This window comes from Varanus komodoensis, unplaced genomic scaffold (assembly GCF_004798865.1).
Source record: "Varanus komodoensis strain SLA01 unplaced genomic scaffold, ASM479886v1 scaffold66, whole genome shotgun sequence".
Classification (NCBI taxonomy): domain Eukaryota; kingdom Metazoa; phylum Chordata; class Lepidosauria; order Squamata; family Varanidae; genus Varanus; species Varanus komodoensis.
Genome location: NW_025336296.1, coordinates 357,394 through 380,640, shown reverse-complemented (window position 1 = coordinate 380,640; position 23,247 = coordinate 357,394). Strand labels below are relative to the sequence as shown.

The window sequence follows — 23,247 nt, the reverse complement described above, 5'->3', positions numbered from 1 at the left end:
ATTAACAAGCAAAGAAGAGAGCATGTTCATAGGGCCATTTCTCAGCAATGGGCACCTCTGAACAGGAACCCCTTCAGGCAGATGTACCCTAATGAACACACTGGCACAGGTTGACAGCGGTCGCCAGAATGTGACACATGGGCAGCAGCCACCTTTGTAGGATTGGTTTCATATGTGTGGGCCTTGAATGCACAAATGAGAGCACACGGGGCTATCCCAGCCAGCTCTCCCAAAAATACCACGGAGGAGGCCAGCACAATTTTTGCAGAGTGCTGTCATCAGGGCAGTGTTCCTCCTTCCCAGCTGCTGTGCCGATGAGCCAGCCAGCCCTGGGCAAAGCCTGAGTGCCTCCCACTCCATTGAATGCCTGCCTGCCCGCCTGCTGCTTCAGGCCGGCCTCTTCAGGCAATGCCACATCTCCGGAGCCATTAGCAATCTGGGAGGCCGGGCTGAAGCACAGGTGACCAGATCCCAGACTATGGAGACAGGCGAGGAAGCACTCCTTTCAACAAAACCAAGGCAGGACGCACATTCCGGGGCTCTTTGCCGTGAAGCACTTTCTCAGATTGGTTAGCTACAGCAGTGCATTGCACTGGTGCTGGAAGGAAACAGGATGTGTGGGCATCATGCCACCACTGGAGGAATCCTCCTCCATGAGGGAGCTTCCAGAACTAAACAACACCAAGAAGCCACCCAGGTCAGGAGATCTGAGGGAGCCTGGACCCTCAGGAGAGTTCAAAGGCAAGCTTTGCAAGAATGCATCTTGTGTTCACTGGGAGAATGCCCTTTAAATGTATTATGACTAAGCAGTCCAGAAATCATGAAAAGTGCCATTGGTGAAATGCTGGCAGACAGCACAGACTGAACAACATCACAGTGTATTCAGAGTGGCCACACCATCTGCAGTTTTCCATTCATCCCCAGCACAGATTTGGACCAGGTTATAAGCCCCTTGTAGAGCTAACTCAGTGTGGGCATGCTGAAAGTTTTTAGAAATAAAAATAATTCTAAAATGAATGGGCAGTTCCATATAAAGTACATATTGAGCCAGCAAGGTTGGGAAAAAGTCGGACTGCCCCGCAGAGTGATCAGGGACTGTGACAAGAGACCTCCATCTTGCAGGCATTGGTGGAGGCAGCTGTTGGGCCCAAACTGGTCACGCTGGGATTGCACAATCTTCATGAGTTGAATGTCTTGCTCTCTTAGGGTGTGGTTTTCTTACAGCAAGGCCTCCGTTGTGCAGTTTGGGACTGAAACGGACTGTCCAGCTATGGCCAAATCAGACTTAGCATTAGAGCAAATTATGGGACAATACAAAAGCTTAGGCAACATAACAAGCCAACGGTCAAGCTTTCAGTAGAGTAAAGGTCCAGGTGGTCCAGATATGAGCAACCATCAAGCACAGTTAAGTAACCAGATAGCAATGCACAGGCCAGAAGCTGAGTCAAGCCTGAGTCCAATTGGTCGTAGCATAAGCATCACCACGAGGGAAGATCCAGAAAATAAGGCATGTGAGCTCCTGAGAAGGGCTCCTTTGTAACTGAGCCCTTCTTCTCCAACTAAACCTATTGGCTTGCCTCTTGATGTGACAGCGCTCTTGGGAGCGAGCTGATCACCCACCTACCAGCTGCGAAGCACAACCCTCCTCTTCCTAGAGGGACAGACTGACACTGCTCTTCCCGGAGCCCAGCCAACATCTCCTGACAAGGGTTGCTCCTCGGCACTGCCAGTTTTTGGGAATTCTAGTTTCTCGTAAGAGCACAATTTTTCTAGTAGGGATGTGACAGTGGGCAAAAGACAGAGAACGAGAGACCCACACTATGACTGCTTGTAATAATGCATAGAGCAGAACATTTTCTCAGTCATGCGAAAAAGATGCACCTAATTCCAGGACTGAAATAAAACTTTCCACACCACTGTCTTGCACTGGTGCATGTGCAGAACCAGCCCAGTGGTCTTAAGAGTGAACATCAATGTCCCTACAGTGATAACCACTGCACTGCACTGCACTGCACTGCACCGGCAGCTGATAAGTAACCCAACACTGGCCAAAGGGCCCTCAACTTCGCATCAGTGCAGTCCATGGGCAAAGAAATGGGCATGGCAGAGGAACTGGTGAGGCTGAATAGTCACCTTTTCACAGCTACACATCTCGTACTGGCACGGCCTATTGACAATGAGGGAGACAATTCACAGTGCGAAACTTGACTGCAACCAGCAGCAGGTTGGTAACCACAGTCAAAAGCTGCTGAAATGTTAGAAAAAGTCAAGCGGATGAGCCCTCGGTTCTACCAGCAAGTGGCTCTGAGTGAGCAGATTAACATCTCTGCCTCAGATTTATTGCCTTGCACAAGGAAATGCCGCTAGTTATCTAACCCAAATTTACTGGGGTGTAAGGAAAATTAATTAGATAAGTTGTAAAGCACAGTGCAGCAGCTTGTTGCTGCTTGTTCATGGGTCCTATCTAAGCCAGATGCCGGTTTATGAGAGCAGCCATTATAACGCTGTGGCTGAGTTACAAATGGGAAGCCCGTGTTTTGACTCTCACTCTCTGCTGTGAACTCACTGTGTTTGCTTAAGACAAGGCACTTGTTCTCCGTTTCAAGCTGCCGCCTCACCTCCATTTCCATGAAGGGTATGATAATTCTGAGTCTTATTGCAGGGTTTTTTAAAAAAATAATACATGAGAAAATATTTGAACCCTCTAAAATAACAACAACTCTAAAAATCAAACTCACTGCATGAAACAATTGACAACTTAAAATAAATTTAAAAGGCACTGCCAATTAATCAAACAATTTCAAAAATGTTGATTCTTTTTGCAGTCTAACCACATGCATATTTACTCAGAAGGAAGCATCACAGGCATGTGAGTGTAGGAGCGCAGCTGGAGATCCATCATTCACTTGTCACATTGCAAGCGGCAAAAAGATCTTTTGCTCTGGCGAAAGCAAAAAAGTTTCTAAGTTGCTTGTCTGTATCAGAAGAAAGGTGAAAAATGTTCATGATGCCTGGCTGAATGACAAAGTATGGGGGAAATGCAATGTTTGCCACATTGCTACAATGAACCTTGGCAACACTTGGAGATCTCCGGATGTCTTCTAAGTGTCCAACTTTTAAGTGCCAAACTTGACAGCTGCAGAGGAGGCAAGCATAGAAACCCCTACCCCAAACTCACACTCACACTCTCTCACACAAAACAGTACAAGGACCTGAAGTCTGCATAAAAGAAGAGAAATTTCTCCCTCTGTGAAGTGGAGATGGGGGTGGAAAGGCTAATCAAACAACAAATATTGGTTGGCTATAAAGGCATGCTGAAATGTTTTGATAACAGCAGCCCTTGTGCAAGTACAGTGGTCCCTTGGCTCACAAACGCCTTGGCTCACGAACAAAAATTTCATGAAAATTTTGACTTAGGTCATGAACTCCGCTTTGGGTGGCGACCAAGATCGCAGCCATCTCCCCACCCCCACGAGTTGCGTTCGTGCAGGGAACACATGTGTGATCACGGCTGGGCTGTGCAGCGCCCGTCTTTCCTGCAGGAACGCACCCATGATCATGCACGTCTTCCCTGCACGGAAGCAACTGTGATCGTGGCCATCTCCGCACTCGGGGGGGGGGGGGAGATGGCCGCAATCATGCTGGTTGCTGGGGGGGGGAAGAGAGATGGCCGAGATTGCGCCCGTCTTTCCTGCAGGAGCGCGCCCATGTCAGGCTTTCTTTGAGAAGCACCACCCCAACACAACTGTAATGAACAGAGAGCTGAATCTGATGAACAATAACATGGTCTCTCATTTCCGGAGGGTTATGCGGCGCAGGAAAAAACAAATGACTCTAGACAGATTTTTCACCAAAATTGACCCTGCAGCTAAGAGACAAAGAAGAGGCGAATCCCCTGAAAGGGATCTCCCCAATGTCCTTATGGAGGGGGGGGACTCTCCCTCCAAACAATAACCTCCCCCCCCACCCAGGTTAGTGTTCTCCACCATACTGCACAGTACTTTGTTACTTTGTTGTTCTTTGTCACTTTGTTTCAAATTTTTCTTATTTAAAAAATAGTTACAGAATGGATTAACCTTATTTACACTGAATCTTATGGGGAATTTGACTTGGGTCACAACCAGTTTGGGTCACAACCAGAGTCGTGGAACGGATTAAGTTCATGAGCCAAGGTGCCACTGTATTCAAAGATGGCAACGCCCTTCACTCCCATGAAAGGCAGAATGCCTCTTCCCAGGGCAGTCTTTGCCAGCATGGTGTGGTGGAATATGGACCTGGGAACCTGGGAGATCCAGGCTCTAGTCTCCACCTGGCCATGAAGCCAAGTAATTCTGGGCCAGTTACAGTCTCTCAGCCCAACTTACCTCACAGGGTTGTTGTGTGAAGATGAAATGGAGCTATGTAAGCAGACTTGGGTCCCTCACAGGAGTGAAAAAGGTGGGATATAAATCCAGTACCGTAATAATTCTAAGAGGACAACTGCGATGACACATGTGTGCATTATCAAAAAATAATGTATACTTCCCACTCAACCAGCACCATTTCAAAACTATTGTTTAGCCATATATACATATATTCACATTCATGATTAATGTATTAAAAACTCACCTGATTAAGATTTCTTTAATCAGGTGACAGCCTTATTTATTAATATTATCTTCACTATTGACTGGAATCCTCAGGTGAATGGCCTATGAATTTAATAAGAGAGCCCATTCCACTACTGGATGTATTATCCCACCTCTATGTAAGTGAAGATTTTTAAACCACAGTTGTGCCTTTCAAGCAAATTTTATTTATTTATTTAAAATATTTGAATGCCACCTGATTGTGCCACAGCACCTCTGGTGGATTAGTCATGCTACAGCACCTTTAGTTTTGAAGCAAATATAAATTAATTATTTTATTTTTTAAAACATTTATATGCCACCTATGTCACCATGGCATCTCTGGGTGGCTAAAAACAGATAATTAAAATAGTTTGTAAAAAAATAAAACAAGAGCATAAATTAATATAAAACTAAAATAATATAAATTAATATACAATTTAGTTTAAAAATTAACATATTATAATATAATAAATATATAATATTTAAACGCTGCCTTTCTGCTATTTCCAAAGCAGATAATTATTTCCCCTGCAGCAAGGGCAGAAATGCTCATTACATATGTAGAGTTATTGTCTTGCATATGCTGCAATTCAGAGCCTCTTCTGCTGTGAGAAAATGAAGACTGCCAAGCCAATAATGTATCCATAAGTGATCTATTTCTCCATCAATATTATCAGGCATTTCCAAAACACACTGCCTTAAACTGATGGACAGGCAGGCAAGCAGCTTTGCTTCAGAAGTGACCTACACTAGAAGAGGTGACTAGTGCCTTCCAGATATTTTGGAATACCATTCCCATAAACTGTGACCATTTTCCACCCTGGTTGGGGCTGACTGGAGCATTTCATGACATCGGGAAGGAACTAGGGTGTCTATCACTGCCGAGTAAGGAAAGACTAAAATGCCTGCCAATTTTTAGTTAAAAAAGAATGTTTGACCCAGACTGTAATTCTGTGCATATTTCTCCTGATGGTGAGGCTAACCAGTCTAAAGAAAGCCAAACCGTACTTAAGGCTCAGTCATGGTCTGCTTCCTGTTGGAACAGCATACAGAGAAGCTTGTCTGGCTTCCAACCCAATTGCCAGCTGAAGGTTTCCAGGGTGCTGGTCCCAGTGTCTGTTCCTGCCTTCCTGGGAAACTGACCTCATACAAAACACTGGTAAAAATCTTATCTGTAACAGAACCCTGCAAAACAGGTCTCACTGGCAGCCAATAATGCTAAGGGCTTGCTACAGGACTGCTAAACAGAACACATGGCCTCTCAGCATAACCTACCTCTTAGGGCTCTTGTGAAAATAAAATAGTTGGAGCACACGAAGGCACCATTCTGATCGCCTTGGAGAACAATGCAAGATGAAAGTTATTGAAATAACTTTCAATATTGTTATTGAAATACTTAAGCTCACCAGCAAAATTGTGGAGAAGTACAGGTTAAGAGTGACAGAAGTAAAGTGTTTCTTTGCAGAGTATACACTTAACATAAGAACACATGAGCACAAAGAGTGGTGATAGTTTCTCAATTACATGACTACTGGAAAGGGATTAGACAAAGGGAACTGGCAAATCACCAGCTTCTCATTATGCCCAAACCAGTCTGATCTCAAACTCCAGATCCCTTGTCCAAAAACATTATTTTTCCAATCCCATTTTCAGGCAGCTGGCTCACCAACACATGCTCATTGCACAGGGGCTGTAACATTAAATAGTAATTATTTGCATGTATGAATGGGGGTCATTACCGATTAAACATTCCAAAAAGAATTTATTCGCTCATACCTGCCTGCTCACATTCTGAGGCGAGAGGCCCTCCCCACCTGTCCTCCAGCAAAGATACTTGAGTAGGTGAGTACAACCAAGAAGTCCTTTCAAGTACTGGCCCTGCTTCTCTGGAATCAGTTTTCATTACTGGGGTCATTAGAGCCCTTCTTGTGGGTCTTTAGGAAGCTCTGAAATCCACTCTGTCCCCTTCAGTGGAATGCTTTTCCATGTACAGTGGTGCCTTGTACTTCAAACTTAATTTGTTTCAGGAGGCCTGTTGAACTCTGAATCATTCAAAGTCCGAAGGAATGTTCCTCATTAGAAATAATGGAAAGTGAATTAATCCATTTCCAGACCCTAAACAATACCCATTTCGGCACTGAGAATGCTCAAAAAGGCACCGAGAAAAGATCGAAGAAGCGCTGAAAATGAATCGAAAAAGCACCGAAGCATTTTTTTACTGTGCCTGCACTTCAAACTTAGAAGCATCATTCAACCTTTGGAATGATCTTATCTAGATTTTGGAGTTCGAACACTGGAACATTCAAACTTAGGAATGTCTGAAGTTCGAGGCAAAACTGTAGCCTTTCACACATTTAACTGAAATTGACATGGTCACAAATCCAGCAATACTCGTGCATGTATGAACCTACTCCTAAGATCTGAGGGACTAAATGTTCTGTAACTTCTAACATCAGATTTCTGCAACATCATTAGAAATACTCATACATCTCAATTAAAGAGGAGTTCACAGCAAGGTATATCATTCAGGTTCCTCTGTGTTGTTAGAGAACCTGAAGATAGAGATCCCAAGATTGCCTGGGAAGAGGGATTGACTATGGTTTGGATAAATGCATAGGATAAATACAGCCCAAGATATTCAGTGCACTTAACCAACATAGCATGGAATGGTCCCATTTTTAGCCTCCCCACCCACCTCCAATGGGTTTACAATAAAACTTAAATGTTAAATAAGTAAAGGAAAGGCTGTTTGGACAGATTTGTGTTTGGTTGTAGAAATCAATGCATGCCTCAAACCTTCTGCCCCTCTATTAAAGGCAAGCTGCAACTGCTAAAGTTCATTCTAGCAAGTTCTGATAAACCAAGTACTTAAAAAGTTGGCTCGTATGACCAAAAATTTAAGGGTGTGTACCCCTTTTGCAGAACGGTACAAATCCCACCTCTTTCCCAACAACTGGGTGGGAAACAGCCCTTGCTTCAGTTATTATAGCTTTCAGCTTCAAACACTTTGAAATTAGAAATTACAACACAATGGCAATGGCAATTTCATATTATGTGAGGAACAGTGATTGCTCCAGCATGAGGTCTGCCACTTGGAGCTGTCATTCCTGGAGAAATGCCAACAGCTCTTAGAATCCTGCAACGTCTCTGAATCCCAGGACTGGGAATGGAACAATACGCAGCACTGTGGCTAAGAAGCACCAGACTGGGTCTGACCATGGCTGCCTCTGGTTCAGCATCCTTTTCACACAACGGCCAACCAGCTGCCCATGGAACACCCCCAAGCGGCACATGACTGCAAGAGCACCTGCCCAGTTCTCTTCCCCAGCAAATGGTGTGCACTGACACACTACCAAAGATCCTGGCCATCATGAGTAGTAGCCAAGGTAGCCTTAACCTCCTTGAATTGCCAATCCCCTTTTGAAGCCACCCAAGCTGGTGGCCACTACTATGTTTTGTGGCAGAAAATTCCAGAGTTCGGCTATGCCCTGCGTGAAGACAAAGAAAACTCAAGACGCAAAGGAAAATGTAGCTGCCACACTGAGACAATCCCACACCTTGTTTGCCACACACGCGCGCACACACACGCGCGTGTGCTCACGCACATGCACACACAGAGTTCCTGTGACTGTAGACACTGCTTGCTTGCTTGTTTGTTTTTCTGCAAATCACTGGCTGTTTATTTTGTCTGTTTTTGACATACCAGCTGGTAAGTTGTTGATAAAATCAGAAGGCTAGACCAGAATGAAAGGTGCAGCAATTATTTTACAACACTGGCGAGACCTAGACTGGCTTAACTTTAGCAAATTTGCTACACCATCTTCAGAACATGTCAGTCAGTTGCCATTTAAACTACAACTTGATGTAACAACTGAAATATTTTCCCTCCTCACAAAACCTGCATACATCCTGCTACTGTTCAAAGATGACAATATTTTTAAACAGCCATTTATGTTCACATAGCAAAAGACAGAAATGCGGTCCATGGCTAGCAATTTCTCATTCAGTCTCCTGTCCAGAAACTACAGTGCAAGAAATAACAATAGCCGGAGAACAGAAATGAGTTGTACCAGTTGTTTCCAAAATGATTTTCTTTCAGGAAACCCCTTCCACATCAAACTGCTGAGGAGCTCCCACCATACTGTGGAGCAGGGATGTGGAGCCTCAAACTAGGGACCAAATCTGGCCTTCTATGGTCCCAGTTCACCTCTCTCAGGTTCTCCAGAAAGCCAGGGCCCCACCCCCTTTTCCCCAATCACAGATTCTTTGGAAGTTTCTCGGGTTTTCTGCAGCTTTCTCAGGTTTTCTGCAGCTTTCTCCCCATTGAAAAACCTCTAGTAGTTGAAAAACCTCTAGTAGGACTCAGTTACTGGCAGTAAATATGTTATGTTATACTATGCCCTGCCCCTTTGCCTACAGCTTGCCTACCACTGGACTGTGGTTGCTGAAATAGAGTTTGGCCTCAGGAGTAAAAGAAACTCTGCACCCTTTCAGTAGAGGCTTCCGGGGGTAAGCCAAGGTGCGGGAGCAACCTTCACAGTATGTTGGCCAGGTCCACCTCGCCTCTTTCTTGCCACTTAGCAACTGGGAGTGCATCCGAAGCCCACCCAAAACTCCCCTGTGATCATGCCATATCAGGGAATGTTAGAATTGCTAGGAAAGCTGCCTTCTAGGGAACCTAGCCCACCGTTCTAAAATTTTCACTGAACTTTTTCACTGATAAACTTTCCCAAGAGTTCCCCAGGACCTATTTGAGAGCAACTGATTTAGGCCACAGCAATTTTAACATGTTACAGCATTACATGGCTCCTGTATACAAGCTGTAAACCTGGGAACAGACACTGTAAGCATTTTCCAACAATATAGTTCTATGATTAAAGCAAAGGTTTCCTTAGGGTTGCGACATATCCTGCATTGTGAAATAGGAGCAATTTGTTAGAGTGACAAAATGAAAACAGCTTACCTAATCCTTTTGAAAGATCTTATTAAAAAAAGAATATGGCATGCATTTAGAAAGACATAAAAATCTCACCTTCAAACATTTAAAAATAAGCATGTAAAATAAGATTTATATTACATATATATGCGAATAAGGCAAGCACCATGAAAGAGATTCAGGAAAATCACACACATTCTGCTGTGCATTTAACTGCACCAAGTGATTTCTTGGTGAGAGAAATGCAAATCACAAGTTAATCCCTGCTTGTTGCCTTTTGTGCTTGAAACAATTCATGAGTCAATTAAAATGAAATTCGACTTCTCTATATTTCACTCTACCTGTTCCTTTACACCAAGGTAGCACAAGAATCTTCTTTACAAAAATATAAAAAGATAAGCTAAACAAAAGTGAAGTGCTGATGAGCTTGATCGTAATTTCAAATAACCAAATCCTAATATGGACTATAGCAATATTCCCTCTTTCTTGTAGCTCATACGCACAGGCGCAGCTGAGTAAAAAGATTGCAACCACTGCCGTGATATGGATGCGCTCCATTGGGGTAGAACCACTGGACAGAAAATCTCAGGTTAGGGCTCATAAAGCAGCAGCTCCCAGGGCCTAGAAAGCAACCAGAATGGGCAGCCCTGAGCATCTTGGATCCCTGAGCAGGACAAGGGCCCTGGCAATTCATGAGACAGGCCAGGCAAGCAGAACAGTCCAAAAACTGCAGGGGATGAGCTGAATTTCTACATTTCTGTGAAAGTGGACGCATTCCAACAGGGTGGAACTATTAGATGGAAAATCTCAGGGTCAGCTTAAGAAAGTGGTGCTCCTTCGCAGCTCTTAGGGCCTGGAAAACAACCAGACTAGGCAACCTAACTGGGCTAGTGCAAGGAGTGCTATATCTTGGCAGAACCTGTGGAAATTCCAACTGGCTGCTAGGGGTGTGGTGAAAGTTCGGGTTAGGGGTGGGAAATCCTGGATCCCTGGGCATGTGCAGGGCCCTGACAATTCATGAAACAGGCCAGGCAGGGAGATCCATCAAAATTGGCAAGTGGTGAACAGCATTTCTACACTTGAATACATTCGGATGGGGTGGACCTACTGGATGAAAAAGCTCAGATCAGGGTTTAGGGTTTGGGGTAACCCTCGGGGCTCCCTCTGCAGCTCTTGGGGTCTAGGAAACAACTGGATTGTATGGCAAAACCAACCCATCGTGAAGACAACCCTAAATGCCACACCTTGGCAGCAGGAAATTCTAATTGGCTGCTAGGGTGCAGTGCAGCTTCAGGTAAGGGTTCGGAATTGGCAATCTTGGATCCTTGCACATGTTCAGGGCCTTGGAAATTAATGCAATTAGCAGGAATGTTGAATGGTCAAGGAGCACAGCTGGAGAGATGCACCCCTGTACTTGTGAATGTGGATCTACTGCAATAGAGTAGAACCACTGGAGGGAAAATCTTGGACCAGGGTCACAGTTAAGGGAACAAGGCTCCACGTGCAACTCTGCAGGCAAACTGAGTGCTGCAAACTTAGCAGCCTCTGAGTGGCAGGTGGTACAGGCAGGTGGTACAGGCAAGTGATACAGTCTGGCTCAACCAGACTGCAGATGCCAACCTCCACAGGAGCAGATGCTGTTTCCAGCAGCATCTTAATTTCCTTCTCTTCTGCTTCTTCTTCCTCCTTTTAAATAATATCAGGGGCCAGCTGGACAGGCATTTCCATGGTTACAGATGTCCATTTTATTTTACCTTAAGAAATAAAAGTATTTTCTGGAACAAAATAGTGCTTGTTTCTATGCAGCTGGCTTCATACCAGCAGAGCATCCCCACAGTTATGATGGTGCTGTGATCACAGCAAGTGTAAAATGCAAACCAGCAAATGCACAAGAGTATGCATTTTTTAAACATGGTTTTAAACATGTGGGGACTTGGGGGTGTTGCTCTAAGATCACAAATGTGAAAGCTGATGCAAAGTATGGAATAGTGTGGGGAGGAAAAGAGCTATTAGTTGTGTACATCCTCAGAAGGAAAACAGGTAGCTGTTTGAAGGGAGGAGTTGCAACGAGACCATTAAATCCAGGTTCTAGCTTAATCACTGTTCATCCTGCACAGGCAGATTCTAGGATAGGGGAATAGGGAGGCCAAATTCACGTCTTGTCGAGAAGCCAAGCAGAACAGGCATTTCAGTAAGAGACTGATATATGAAAGGAGATGAGCTGTTTGTACCTGTTCAGAACTTTTTTAGGCTAAAGATTAAGCAAAGACTTACCCTGTGCCTTCATTTGCTTGAGCTGATCTTTAAAAATGACATATTTCACATTTCTTTGCAGATCAAGGTTATTGTTTCTGCTTTCCAAAGCTTCAAACTTCTCTTCAACCACATTTTTTAAATCTGGTAGCGTATCCGGCTTGTCTTGCTTCATCTGCAAAAAACCCAAAGAAACAAACCAACAAAAAATGTGACCTTGCTAGATGCCTGACCACCCCATTCTTTTTAGCCCACTGCAAAGAAGAAAAGCCAGATAATGTGGCAGTAAATTTATGAGACTTTCTCAAATACCCCTCTCTTATCAAAGAGCTAAAAATTCTGGAACTGTAAGCGGATAGAAATTGTTAGGTATACATGCTGCAGTTTTCATTAAAGTCTGATCGCTGCACTTTGTCACTGCCTTGTGCCTGATTAGAATAGAAAATTCAGAAAAGGCAGCAGTAAAAAACAAACTATGCAGGAGCAGCATTAACACTGAAGAAACATGTGAATGTTAAGGCTATCGAAGAAGAAACAGAAGCAGCGCACTGAAAAACGCCACCAGGAATGACGCCTCTTTGGCAGGTCTTTACCAAACTGGCCTCCTCAAAGCGCACAGCCATGCCATGGAAAGGGTGCGAGTGGACCTCCAACAATTGAGCTACCTCATTACATAAATGCACAGCTCTATATTGTGTGGACCATTTTGAGAGCATTCTGCTAAGCAAAGCGTATATGAATGCGATGGATGGATGGATGGATATGTTCCTTGGAGAATAGAGACTCCATAACACCCTCTCTCTGCTATCTTAAAAGCATCACCTTTGTCCAGAAAGCATTTTTCCATCCCTGAACCCACAAATGAAAAGATGGCATGCCAGGAGGAAATCTTAAGATGAATGTCCTGGTGATGTAAGGGTGCCAGTCCCTCATTCCATGAATGGATCAAAGGCATGCATGTGCAGCAATTTGAGTGCAAGACCGACAGACGCACGCTTCTCTGGAAAGTGCATTCCAGAGTTCATGCAGTGAGCTGTCCAGGCCTTTGGAACCTGCTGGGAACCCTGAGTGTTCTGTGAGCGTGAACTAGAACAAGATTCCACTACCTTGTCACCTCCAGATGTGTTAGAGTGCAACTCCCATCAATGGTTCAGAGTTATGGGATTTGTAGTGAAACACATCTGGAGAGGACCAAGTTCAGGAAGGCTAATCTAGAGTTCATGGGCAATACATATCAAACTTTCTCATGGGGACTGATGAGCTTGCTAATATTTTCATGAACAGCCTGTATTTACGAATAAACTGCTGTAAAGTCTATTAATTTTTTAAAATTACTGTGGAAAATTGTCATCACAGAGAGAAAGGAAGCAAAGGAGTAGAGAGGGAGGCCTCCAAAGCAGGCCTTCCTGCCTCACCCATCTGGAGAAGGAAAACCAACTGGCATTTCCTTGCTGCAAAGAGGAGGCATTTGTGGGTTGAGATATTCACGGTTTCCCCACTTTCACGGGGTCCTGCATCCCTAACTCCTTCGAATGTGGAGGGCCGACTATATGGGATCTGACTTACATACAAATTCGACTTAAAGGTGAATTTCCGATTTCTCAGGAACGGAACTCTTTCATAACTCAGGGGCTGCTTTTATACATGTCAACCCTAAAGGTTTTTAAAAACATGTTTAGCAATATGTCATACGAATGCTCATCATTCTTCCTCATTTTTAGTTGTTTCTATATACTTTGCAGTAGCACAAATTGAATGACACATTATAATTACAGATATTTTAGATTTATATCAAATAAACAGAATGTTATTTATTTGTATTTTTGTAGCCCCTGAAGAAGGAAATCTACATGTCTGAAACACCTGGGGAAAAAAATAAACCTTTGCTTGTTTTCTCCCATTGCTTTCTCCTTCCCACATGTGCCTTCCCCTCTTGTTCGATCATCGATCTGCAGCAGCCAAGCGCTTACCTGTGGCTGCACACTTCATGGGAAGATTAGCAAGGACTTATGACCTTTATGAGAAACCTTGCCTACATTACCAAACTTCTTCAGGAATCTGTATTAAGTGTCTTTGGAAGTCTAAAGTTTTGTGAAACTGTGAAAAACAGTGCTCTAAAGCACCATACAAACATTTCAAGGTTTTCTTGGAGCTGTACGAGGACCTGAGGAACCCACCACACATGACTCAAGTTTCCTCTACTGCCTTCCCCAGTGAGCATCTGCAGTTCACCCCACCTCTGCAAACGTTCGCATTAAAACAATCACATGTATGGGATTATACAAACCAGAGGCTTCTTTAACTGGACAACAGCCCTAGTGAGCATCAACCAGATATCACTTCTCAAAATGTATTGAAGAGGAACTGCAGAGATATTAAGATGCGCATTATTTTAGGTGTAGACAAATGCATACAGATTGCTGTTGCTGTTGTTAGTTGCGAAGTCGTGTCCGACCCATTGCGACCCCACGGACAACATTCTTCCAGGCCTTCCTGTCCTCCACCATCCCCCAAAGTCCACTTAAGCTCACATCGACTGCTTCAGTGACTCCATCCAGCCACCTCATCCTTTGCTGTCCCCTTCTTCTTTTGCCATCTATTGTTCCCAGCATTAGGCTCTTCTCCAGGGAGTCCTTCCTTCTCATTAGGTGGCCAGAGTATTTGAGTTTCATCTTCAGGATCTGGCCTTCTAAAGAGCAGTCAGGGTTGATCTCCTCTAGGACTGACCGCTTTGATCGCCTTGCGGTCCAGGGGACTCGCAGGAGTCTCCTCCAGCACCACAATTCAAAGGCCTCAATCCTTTGGCACTCAGCCTTCCTTATGGTCCAGCTTTCACAGCCATATATTGCAACTGGGAAAACCATAGCCTTGACTATACGTACTTTTGTTGGCAGGGTGATGTCTCTGCTTTTTAGGCATACAGATAATTAGCAGCTAATGATTTCTGCAAGAATGATGGTACTTTTGCCAATAATTCCCCTCCAGTCAAGGAAGCAGCCATGATCCGAGGCACCTTCCAAAGTCGCTCCAAACAGCAGCTGCAGAAAGCTTTCGTGTTTCCACACAGCAAAGGTGGATTATTCCACTGGAATACTGCAAAGGTATTAAGGAATGCTCCAACAGGAAGCATACTTATAAGCATTTCGGCCTATATCAGCATGCAAGGTTCTGGATCCTAGTGAGGAGGTGTGGGGTCAGGGAGCAAGACAGGCAAAGTTGCCTGGACCTCTTTTGCAGCCATGCTAATGAATTTGTAGAAAAATGGCACAGCAATGAAAAACAAGGAAACCAAAGCTATCATAACCTTGCTGGAACTCAGTGAAAGCAGGAACCATAGAATCCGCTGGAATCTGCAATATCATGATCATAATTACTGAGCTCCCTTACAGGATTAGTGTGAGATACCCAAGAACAATGTATATTAAACACTTTGAACATTTAGTATTAAACTTAGGTTGTATCCAAGGGTGGCTTTAGAAGCAGTCTCTAGCAATGCTTTCTCAAGAGTGGGTAACAGCGAAACATCTTTTGGAGAAGCTTAGATGTTATTTTTAATTGTCTTCTCTTTGATAAAACCCAGATATCCTTCTAAGAAAACCCAGGGTCCTTGCATTATATAAACTGTTTTAAGAACTCAGTGCTGAAAAATGGTGTCTACATATTTAAACTAAACAGGTGAGACCTGCAACAACATTTTGTGGTATGTCATCTCCTAGCGGGAATGACCGTGTTCATGGTCCTTGCCATCCACGTTTGCTTCCAGGATGGTCAGGATGGTATAAGAGGCTCCCCCAAGCCCAACACACGCACAGTTTCCCTCTTTTCTATCCCAACTAACAAACAGCATTCATTGTGAGAGTCAGTGTGGTGTAGTGGTTAAGAGCCATGGAGCCAACTGGGTGACTTTGGGCTAATCACAGACTCTCAGCCCAACCTACCTCACAGGGTTGTTGTTGTGGGGATAAGACTTGAAAGCAGCAGGAGGAAAACAGTGTAAGCCACTTTGGGTTTTTTAAGGCAGGATATAAATCTAATAAATAAACAAACAAAAAACCACAGGAAATCACTTGTCTAGTTTGCCCCATTGGTTTTGTATGGTTTCTTTTCACTGTACTTCTGCAAAGCTAGGAATTCCCCTGGTTATGTACAGCCCTAACTGTTGTCTCTTGCTGAACCCATTTGGGCTGCAATCCTGTTGGCATTCGCTATCTGAGCTCGCTATCAGATGGACGAAAAAATAATACCAGTCTCATCAATGAATGGCTTGTTCACTCAGTATTGGCAATGAAAATATTTTCCATGCTCAAAAAATGTATTTTAATTAGCTTTGCTTCTGAAAGATTCACACATGCAAATAAAAACTCAGCTATATACTACTAATTCAAGGCCAGTTTATATAGGCATGTTTCTTCCTGACAAGTTAGAACCATTAAATTGAGATCCATAAAAACTGACATTCTATCTTTCTTATGCTTTGGAAAATTTGTAAAAATCTGCCAAGGATGTTAAGTATGGCATCTACCATAGTTTGTGGAAGTTCTCGGCATAAGTGACTTCTGCACAGAATTGTGGTGAATGCAACCGTATTAAGAACCACTGACAGAGGAGAGAGATTGACTGAAGCAAAACAGGTTAGTGGGAGTATGGAACACAAAGCAGAAGAAAGAATGTCTAGAAAGGGAACTCTAGAGAGAAAAGAATGAAATAATTCAAAAGATCAGGGGGCAGCAAACTGTCAGCAGCTTTCAAATAAATTTAGAGAATGCCAGAAGGATAAAGAGGAACAGCTGTTCATGATTTCTATAAAAGAGAGAAAAACAGCTTTAGATTTTAAGAAGGCAGCTTTAGAACCAACCTATGTGTTTCAGGATATTGCATGGTACAATACTTCTAGGCCTTTGCTAGTTCAGGATACAGGTGGGAAAATCACACAGGGGACAGGCGATTGGAATGACATCTTGCCAAAAAAGAAGGGAACCTTCAAATATATAACTGCAGCTCCCCTTGTTATTTTGGGATGACAATATCAATCAGTATTTCTGACTCTGTAAGCTTAGTTTTTCAGTTTGATCAGTAAGAAAACTATCTGAAGAAGAAGGATAATTCAATTAGGGAGAAAGTTGTCTAGGAAGATTAAGATCTTTTGGAAAAGAACAGCTTTTGGCTTGGTTCCCCCCATACTTTATGTAACTTTAATGTATAGCTTCTGGTTTCTTGCTTGTCTTCAATGTTTTAAGAATCATATAATGTTTTATTGATGTTGTCAGTCACCTTGAAGGGATTCTTGAGGGATGGAAATGCAGTTGTGGAAATTTTGACTGGATAAGTTGTGGGATAATTTTCATTTCACACAATTTTATAATTCTCTCGTAGCAGTCAATGTTCTGTATGCTGCTTATTTCATGACTGGTCACATCAAGTCTGATGAATTGCTCAAAAAACCAACATGGTGTTCACAAATGTTCGCATGTTGCCTTAAAGTATAGAAACAGGGCAAGCCAAATGAAGCAAGCCACTGATTTGTTTATGATACTTGTGACAACTAAGAAATAAAAATATACCTCAATCAACACCTCATTAGCATTGGCCAATCCACTTGAGAGTTACAAATCATTTTGTACTGGGAGTGGAGGCACTGAACATAACCGAAACACCTTGCAAATGACATGCTAGTGCAAGAAGGGAGTGGTCAAAACACATTTGAACCAATGAGCCAATTCCCAAAACTTGTTTATAGTAATACCAGCACTAACAAAGATGGTAGCAATGGAGACAGCATCCATTCTCTTCTAATATTGGACAAACATGGTTCCAGCTATCATGCTCACCAACGTTTACTACTATTAGTCCTCATCAGCAAAATGTGCAAATTTGTACATTTTTAATGTGCAAATCACGTTTCATCATTCAGCTTCCTTTCCCTGCAACATCCCTCACTGAAATTTTCACTTTATGGGCTAATTGACATCTATGCCTTCACATGGTCATCATTTTGGTCCAGCATTGGCTGTGGAAGTCAATGGCTTCGTTTCTGGTGTGTTTGTGCTACCAGCAAAACAGGAGAAAACCGAGTTGGCAGTCAGTTTGAAAGCAGACATTAAAATAGGGGCAAAAGGCAAGGAAATGTAATGCCTGCTTCATACATGATGCTTTTCTTACATAGAAGAGATGTCAGTGTATGAATCATGGTTAAGTCATGGATTGATTTACTACTTTTACATTCTGCTTTTCCTTCCAGGAACTCAAGACACCGCATACCACCTTCTTCACTCCGTTGTATCTCCACGACAACCCTGGGGAGCCAAGTTAAGAGTCAGAGATGGACCCAAATTCAGCCAGTGCCTGTTATGGCAGAGTGGGGACTAAAACCCAGGTCTCCTGAGTTCTTGTCCAACAAACAAGCCTCTACCACACATTGCTAAGTGCGATAGTGGCACATGCATGCACTTTTTTGCATAAAAATGCACAATGTGCAATCGGTTTGGAAGCCACAGCCAGTTCTGGCTTCTTGGGAAAAGCACATACTATGAAATGCACAAAGGTGTAATTGTTGAACCTGTTAATCTACATGTTGGTTTTGTTCCACTGCCACTAAAGAAGCAGGTTCTGTCATCACCAACACACAGGACCACTTTAGGGTTTACTGGCATAACAGGTTCCACCTGAGCTTTCTGGCATAAGCCTAAGTCCTGAAGGCCAAAAAGGATGAGGAGAGAAAGGCAATCCGAGGCCTTGTGGAGGCTGTCAAGTGTAGTAGTTTTACCATTCAACAGGCAAAATACAGTTTTTTGTTTTTTGGTGCACAGGTGCTTATGGGCTAGTTCACAAAGCTGTCTTATAAATAGTTAAGATTACAGAAGGTTCCAGCCCATGGCCCTAATCCAGCCCAGTGAACTTCCCATTAGCAGAGTCTCCTGGGGTTTCCTAGGTACCAATGTGAATGGCAAGAGGTAACCAGAAGAGCAGGAACTCAGTGCTCGCCTCAGTACGGAGAAAGATAAAATGGTTTCGGAGTGAGGTCAGTGGGTGTGGCCAGAGTAGCTAATGTTACCTGACCCACAGAAGTCTTGGTAGGGGGCAATCTGGCCACCCACTGAAGAAATGCTCTATGACCCTGAAACAAGAAAATAAAGATGGAGAGCACATACAGTAATTTTCTTTCTATTCACAGGCAGCTATGATAAATCATTAGGAGCAAGAGGCTCTTATTCAGAGAATACTTTCCATGAGGAATGAGAAGATCACTGAATTCTTCTGGAACTCTCTGTGAAGAGAGCATAATAAACCAGGAATTGCAGGCCTGGTAGAGACACTTGAAATCAGAAAAAAGCTGTGTGGAAGTGGCCAGAGACAACATCTCGGTCCTTAGATTGTTTTTTGGCAGAATCAAAATATTAAGATTCTAAAATAGTAAATACAATTGTAACAACATGGACCTTTGCTCGGCCTCTCATCCACCATATGCTGAGCAGCACCATATACTGAGTAAATGCCAAAAAGAGTGACTGTAACAGGGGCCACAAAGGCCATCAGGTCCAACCCCCTGCTGTTGCAGGACACCATATTACACCACCCCACTCAGATGGCTGTTTTTGGATGCCTCTAGTGTGGGAGAGCCTACCACCTCTCCAGGCAGCTGGTTCCACTGTCATATTGCTCTGACAGTGAGGAAGCTTTTCCCAATGTCCAGCCTGAATCTGGGTTGTCGGAACTTGAATTGATTATTCCGTATCCCACACTCTGGCATTAGCAAGAAGAGATCTCGAACTGCCTCTTTGTGACAGCCTTTGAGGTTCCTTCCAGATGTGTTAGACCAGTAACTCCCATCAGCACCAGCCACCACCACATCCTCTACACACAACATGGGATCCTAGCATGAGGGACTGGAGGGGTGGCGGGGGGGGGGGGGCTTAAACCTTCACCTGCCAAAGTTGTCAGCAAGCAACTGACACCACCATTAACTAGTTATGTGTGAGAAATCTGAATTGGGTGTGGGAATCCTCCACATTTCCACCAGATTTCCAGGATTCCAGCCCACTTTCTCTTTGGTGCAAGCCCATCTCACACTGGGTGTTCGCATAAGTGTCCAGCAGTACAAGGAATTCCGTAAGGCCAGCTTGTGCACATGGCCCCTGTGTGCCCACTGGGCGAGCAGAGTTCTGCATCTGCACATGGGATTTATGGGCTTTGCATACCTTGCACAAAGAATCGCATACTTTGTGCACTTTGCGCAAAGACGTAATGAGCATTCCAGAGCCTTCGCATCTCGGCTAGCTTCCAGCCTGGTCTTCACATCTGCTAACATAAATTGCCTTAAATTACACCTATGCAGTAGCATAAACGACCTCTACCACAGTGCCAATAATGCTCGCTGATGCAATGGGATTTCTGGGGAAAGCAGTCACATCAAGAAATGAAATCAGCATTGTGCTGGAAGTTACTTACAGGAGTGTAATGTGTTATTTGTTAGTGCTGAATAGGACACTTTGCACGGGAACCTTTCCTAACACTCCAAACTGAAGTCACACTAGCCCACACCACGTCAGGACTGCAGTGCGTGTGGATGGGGAGAAGCAAGGGTTAAATGGCCCCATGCAAGGTCCAGTTCCCGACCGGGTTCCTCCTGCCTACTTTTGGGTAAGGAAAAAGAAGACCTACTGGTGAGTTCTGTCTTTAAAGTAATATTTCACTCAGGATCATCCATTTATTCTAATGCCAAATCATACAAATATCATCAGCCAGAAGAGGTTGCCCATTGCTTCTCTGCATGAACTCTGTTCTGGGCCCTCCACTTTCTAATCAGCAGTATTGCCAAAATGGTAGCTCACCCAGAAAGACAGAAGGCAGGATAATTTTTGTTCCTATGTGGTGCAAAAGGCAGTGAAGTAGGGCTCAGATTTTAATTTGCAGGGGGTGTTCTATCAGAAGTCTTGGAAAAAATAGTATACACTGCTCATACATATGTCAAATCAGGTGAGCTTGCAGACAAATTACAAGAACACTTCATTACTATGTCAGCTCATCTCCTTCAGTGCAGCAGAAGCTTCTTCTATATAGAAACAAAGAGGCTGCACAGATCAAGAAGAGTGAATCATCAACACAGTACCAGGCACATCTTGCTAACTCACACCTAAAGCCCACCTTCAAAGCTTTGCTTGGATCAGCCCCCAGTTGGGAAACACCTCTGAATGATGAAAACAGGAGGGAAACCAAAGTATTTGCCCAGGTGATATAAAAGAAAGATGTTCTTTTATATATGGAGGAAAAAGTCAAAACCGTTGAATGTAATTTCAGTCTAAGGGACTCTTCTGGTGCACACGAAACTAGATGACCCACGGAGCCACTCCCTATTATGGTTCTCCAGCTACATGGTCATGCAAGTGGTCAGTGAACCACATTCCAAGCAAAACAGCCCAATGAAGCACTATCAACCAGCTTCTATAGAAGTGGAGTTGAGCCTCTTTCAGCTCAAGGACTAAACTGAATTCCAGAAAAGTTCTTGGGGTCACACTCCAGTGGCGGGCAGGGGAAAAGCAAAGGTAGCATTAGCAAAATACCTATTGCTGCCAGGAATGAAGCAACAGGGGAGGCATTTCAACCTTTTAGGAAAGGGAAATGCTGTGCAGAAGCCGGGAAGCCACCAAAAGGTCAAGGAAAAGCTGCTGGGTGCAGGGGAGGGAATGTGGCCAAGTGGGGATCCCAGATGGTTAGATTTGTCCCACTTGCATATATAAATGAAATCTGTAGCTCAGCACTTCACAGGAACTCCATAACGTGATCATGGTTGAAATTATTCAGATACAATTAAAATAAAGCCCTAGTTGCTTTGAAGGTCAGAAAAAACACCCAGTGGTACTCCCATTTTGGTTAGTGTGAAAACATAGAGAAGGGGGTGGAACAGTTTCTATATGTATAGGTAAAGTGGCTTAAAGTATGTGGTTGACTCACTCTGTGCAAACACATCTACAAGACTTTGTGGTCGCTTATCATGCTTTCTGATAAAATAGCTACACTGTTCCTACCACAAAATTGTTCTCTTGTGCTTTATAATTCTGTGATTCATAACTAGGTTACTCACAACAATTTAGAGTTTCATGATGAAGAGGAAATATGTGCCATCCTATGTATTAATTGTTGACCAAAGCACAATATTTTTTAAACATCAGCATTTCTTGCTCACAGGAACAACGCTTACAAAGAGCATTGGGGCATCAGATAGACATGCAAGGTTATTTTGCAGAAGCATGAATATCGCAATCTATTCAGTGGATATATCATCACAAATAACTTCCTTGAAAAACTGTAATCTTTTTGTGATCTCGCAGTAAGTACCTTCTCTTAATAGAAAAAACAACTACTCATAAGTTTTGCAAGTAAACTGGTAACATTGTCAGCATTCTTGTCCTTTTCAGTCATAAAATAAACACAGAGTAACTTACAACATTAAATAAAAAAAATGTACACCTTTCAAGAAAATAAAAGCAAAATATTCAGAGAAGCAGCTGATTAGAAATGCTAGGAAATAAATCTTGGCTATTCCATGGACTTTAACACATACATCATATGGTCAAATATTTCCAGAGGGGTCAGTGTCATAGTCTATGGAGGCAAAAACAACAGTGTTTTGTGCCACCTTAGAGACTAACCAATTTATTGCAGAGTAAACTTTACCAGACGCATCAAAATTAGTACTTTGCAATACAATTTATATCAATGAAAATGTGAAGCAGTCCTATAAACCAGAAATGTGAAACATGCAATCCACAGAGCCTTCTTGGTTTATCTGGGGCATGGCTTGGCCTTAAAGCCCTGACTCTGAAGAAAACGCTGATGATACCCAGCTCTACCTCTCGTTTTCAGCTGATCCAGGTGAGGCAGTGGCTGTGCTGAACCGGTGCCTGGCCGAGGTAATGAGCTGGATGAGGGCCAATAAACTGAAGCTCAATCCAGACAAGACAGAGGTCCTGTTGGTTGGCGGATCGGGCTTCAGGGAAGGGGAACTGAACTTAGTCCTGAATGGGGTTGCACTCCCTCTTAGGGACAAGGTCTGCAGCTTGGGAGTGCTCCTCGACCCAGAGCTTTCACTGGAAGCTCAGGTGACCGCAGTGGCGAGGAGTGCTTTCTTTCAGCTTTGGGTGATCCACCAGCTGTGCCCCTACCTGGAGAACGACTGCCTGGCGACAGTGACACACACGTTGGTGACTTCCCGACTTGACTTCTGTAACGCGCTCTACATGGGGTTGCCCTTGAAGACGGTCTGGATACTTCAATTGGTTCAAAATAGAGCTGCCAGGCTGCTGACAGGGACTGGGCGTTATGTTCACATGACTCCAGTCCTCCGTCAGCTTCACTGGCTCCCCATTGAAGTCCGGGCCCAATTCAAGGTGTTGGTGATGACCTATAAAGCCCTTAATGGCTTGGGTCCTGGTTACCTGAAGGAGCGCTTAT

The 23,247-nt window shown here is 43.7% G+C and overlaps 1 protein-coding gene across 1 annotated transcript in view; it reads right to left on the bottom strand.

Annotated features, from left to right (window-relative positions):
- NSMCE2 (NSE2 (MMS21) homolog, SMC5-SMC6 complex SUMO ligase) overlaps positions 1 to 23,247 on the bottom strand; it is a 211,172-nt gene that overhangs the window by 104,809 nt on the left and 83,116 nt on the right. Inside the window, exon 4 of the mRNA XM_044450397.1 lies at positions 11,821 to 11,974. Within this exon, the coding sequence (XP_044306332.1) occupies positions 11,821 to 11,974 (154 nt within the window). The remainder of the gene's footprint in view (positions 1 to 11,820; positions 11,975 to 23,247) is intronic.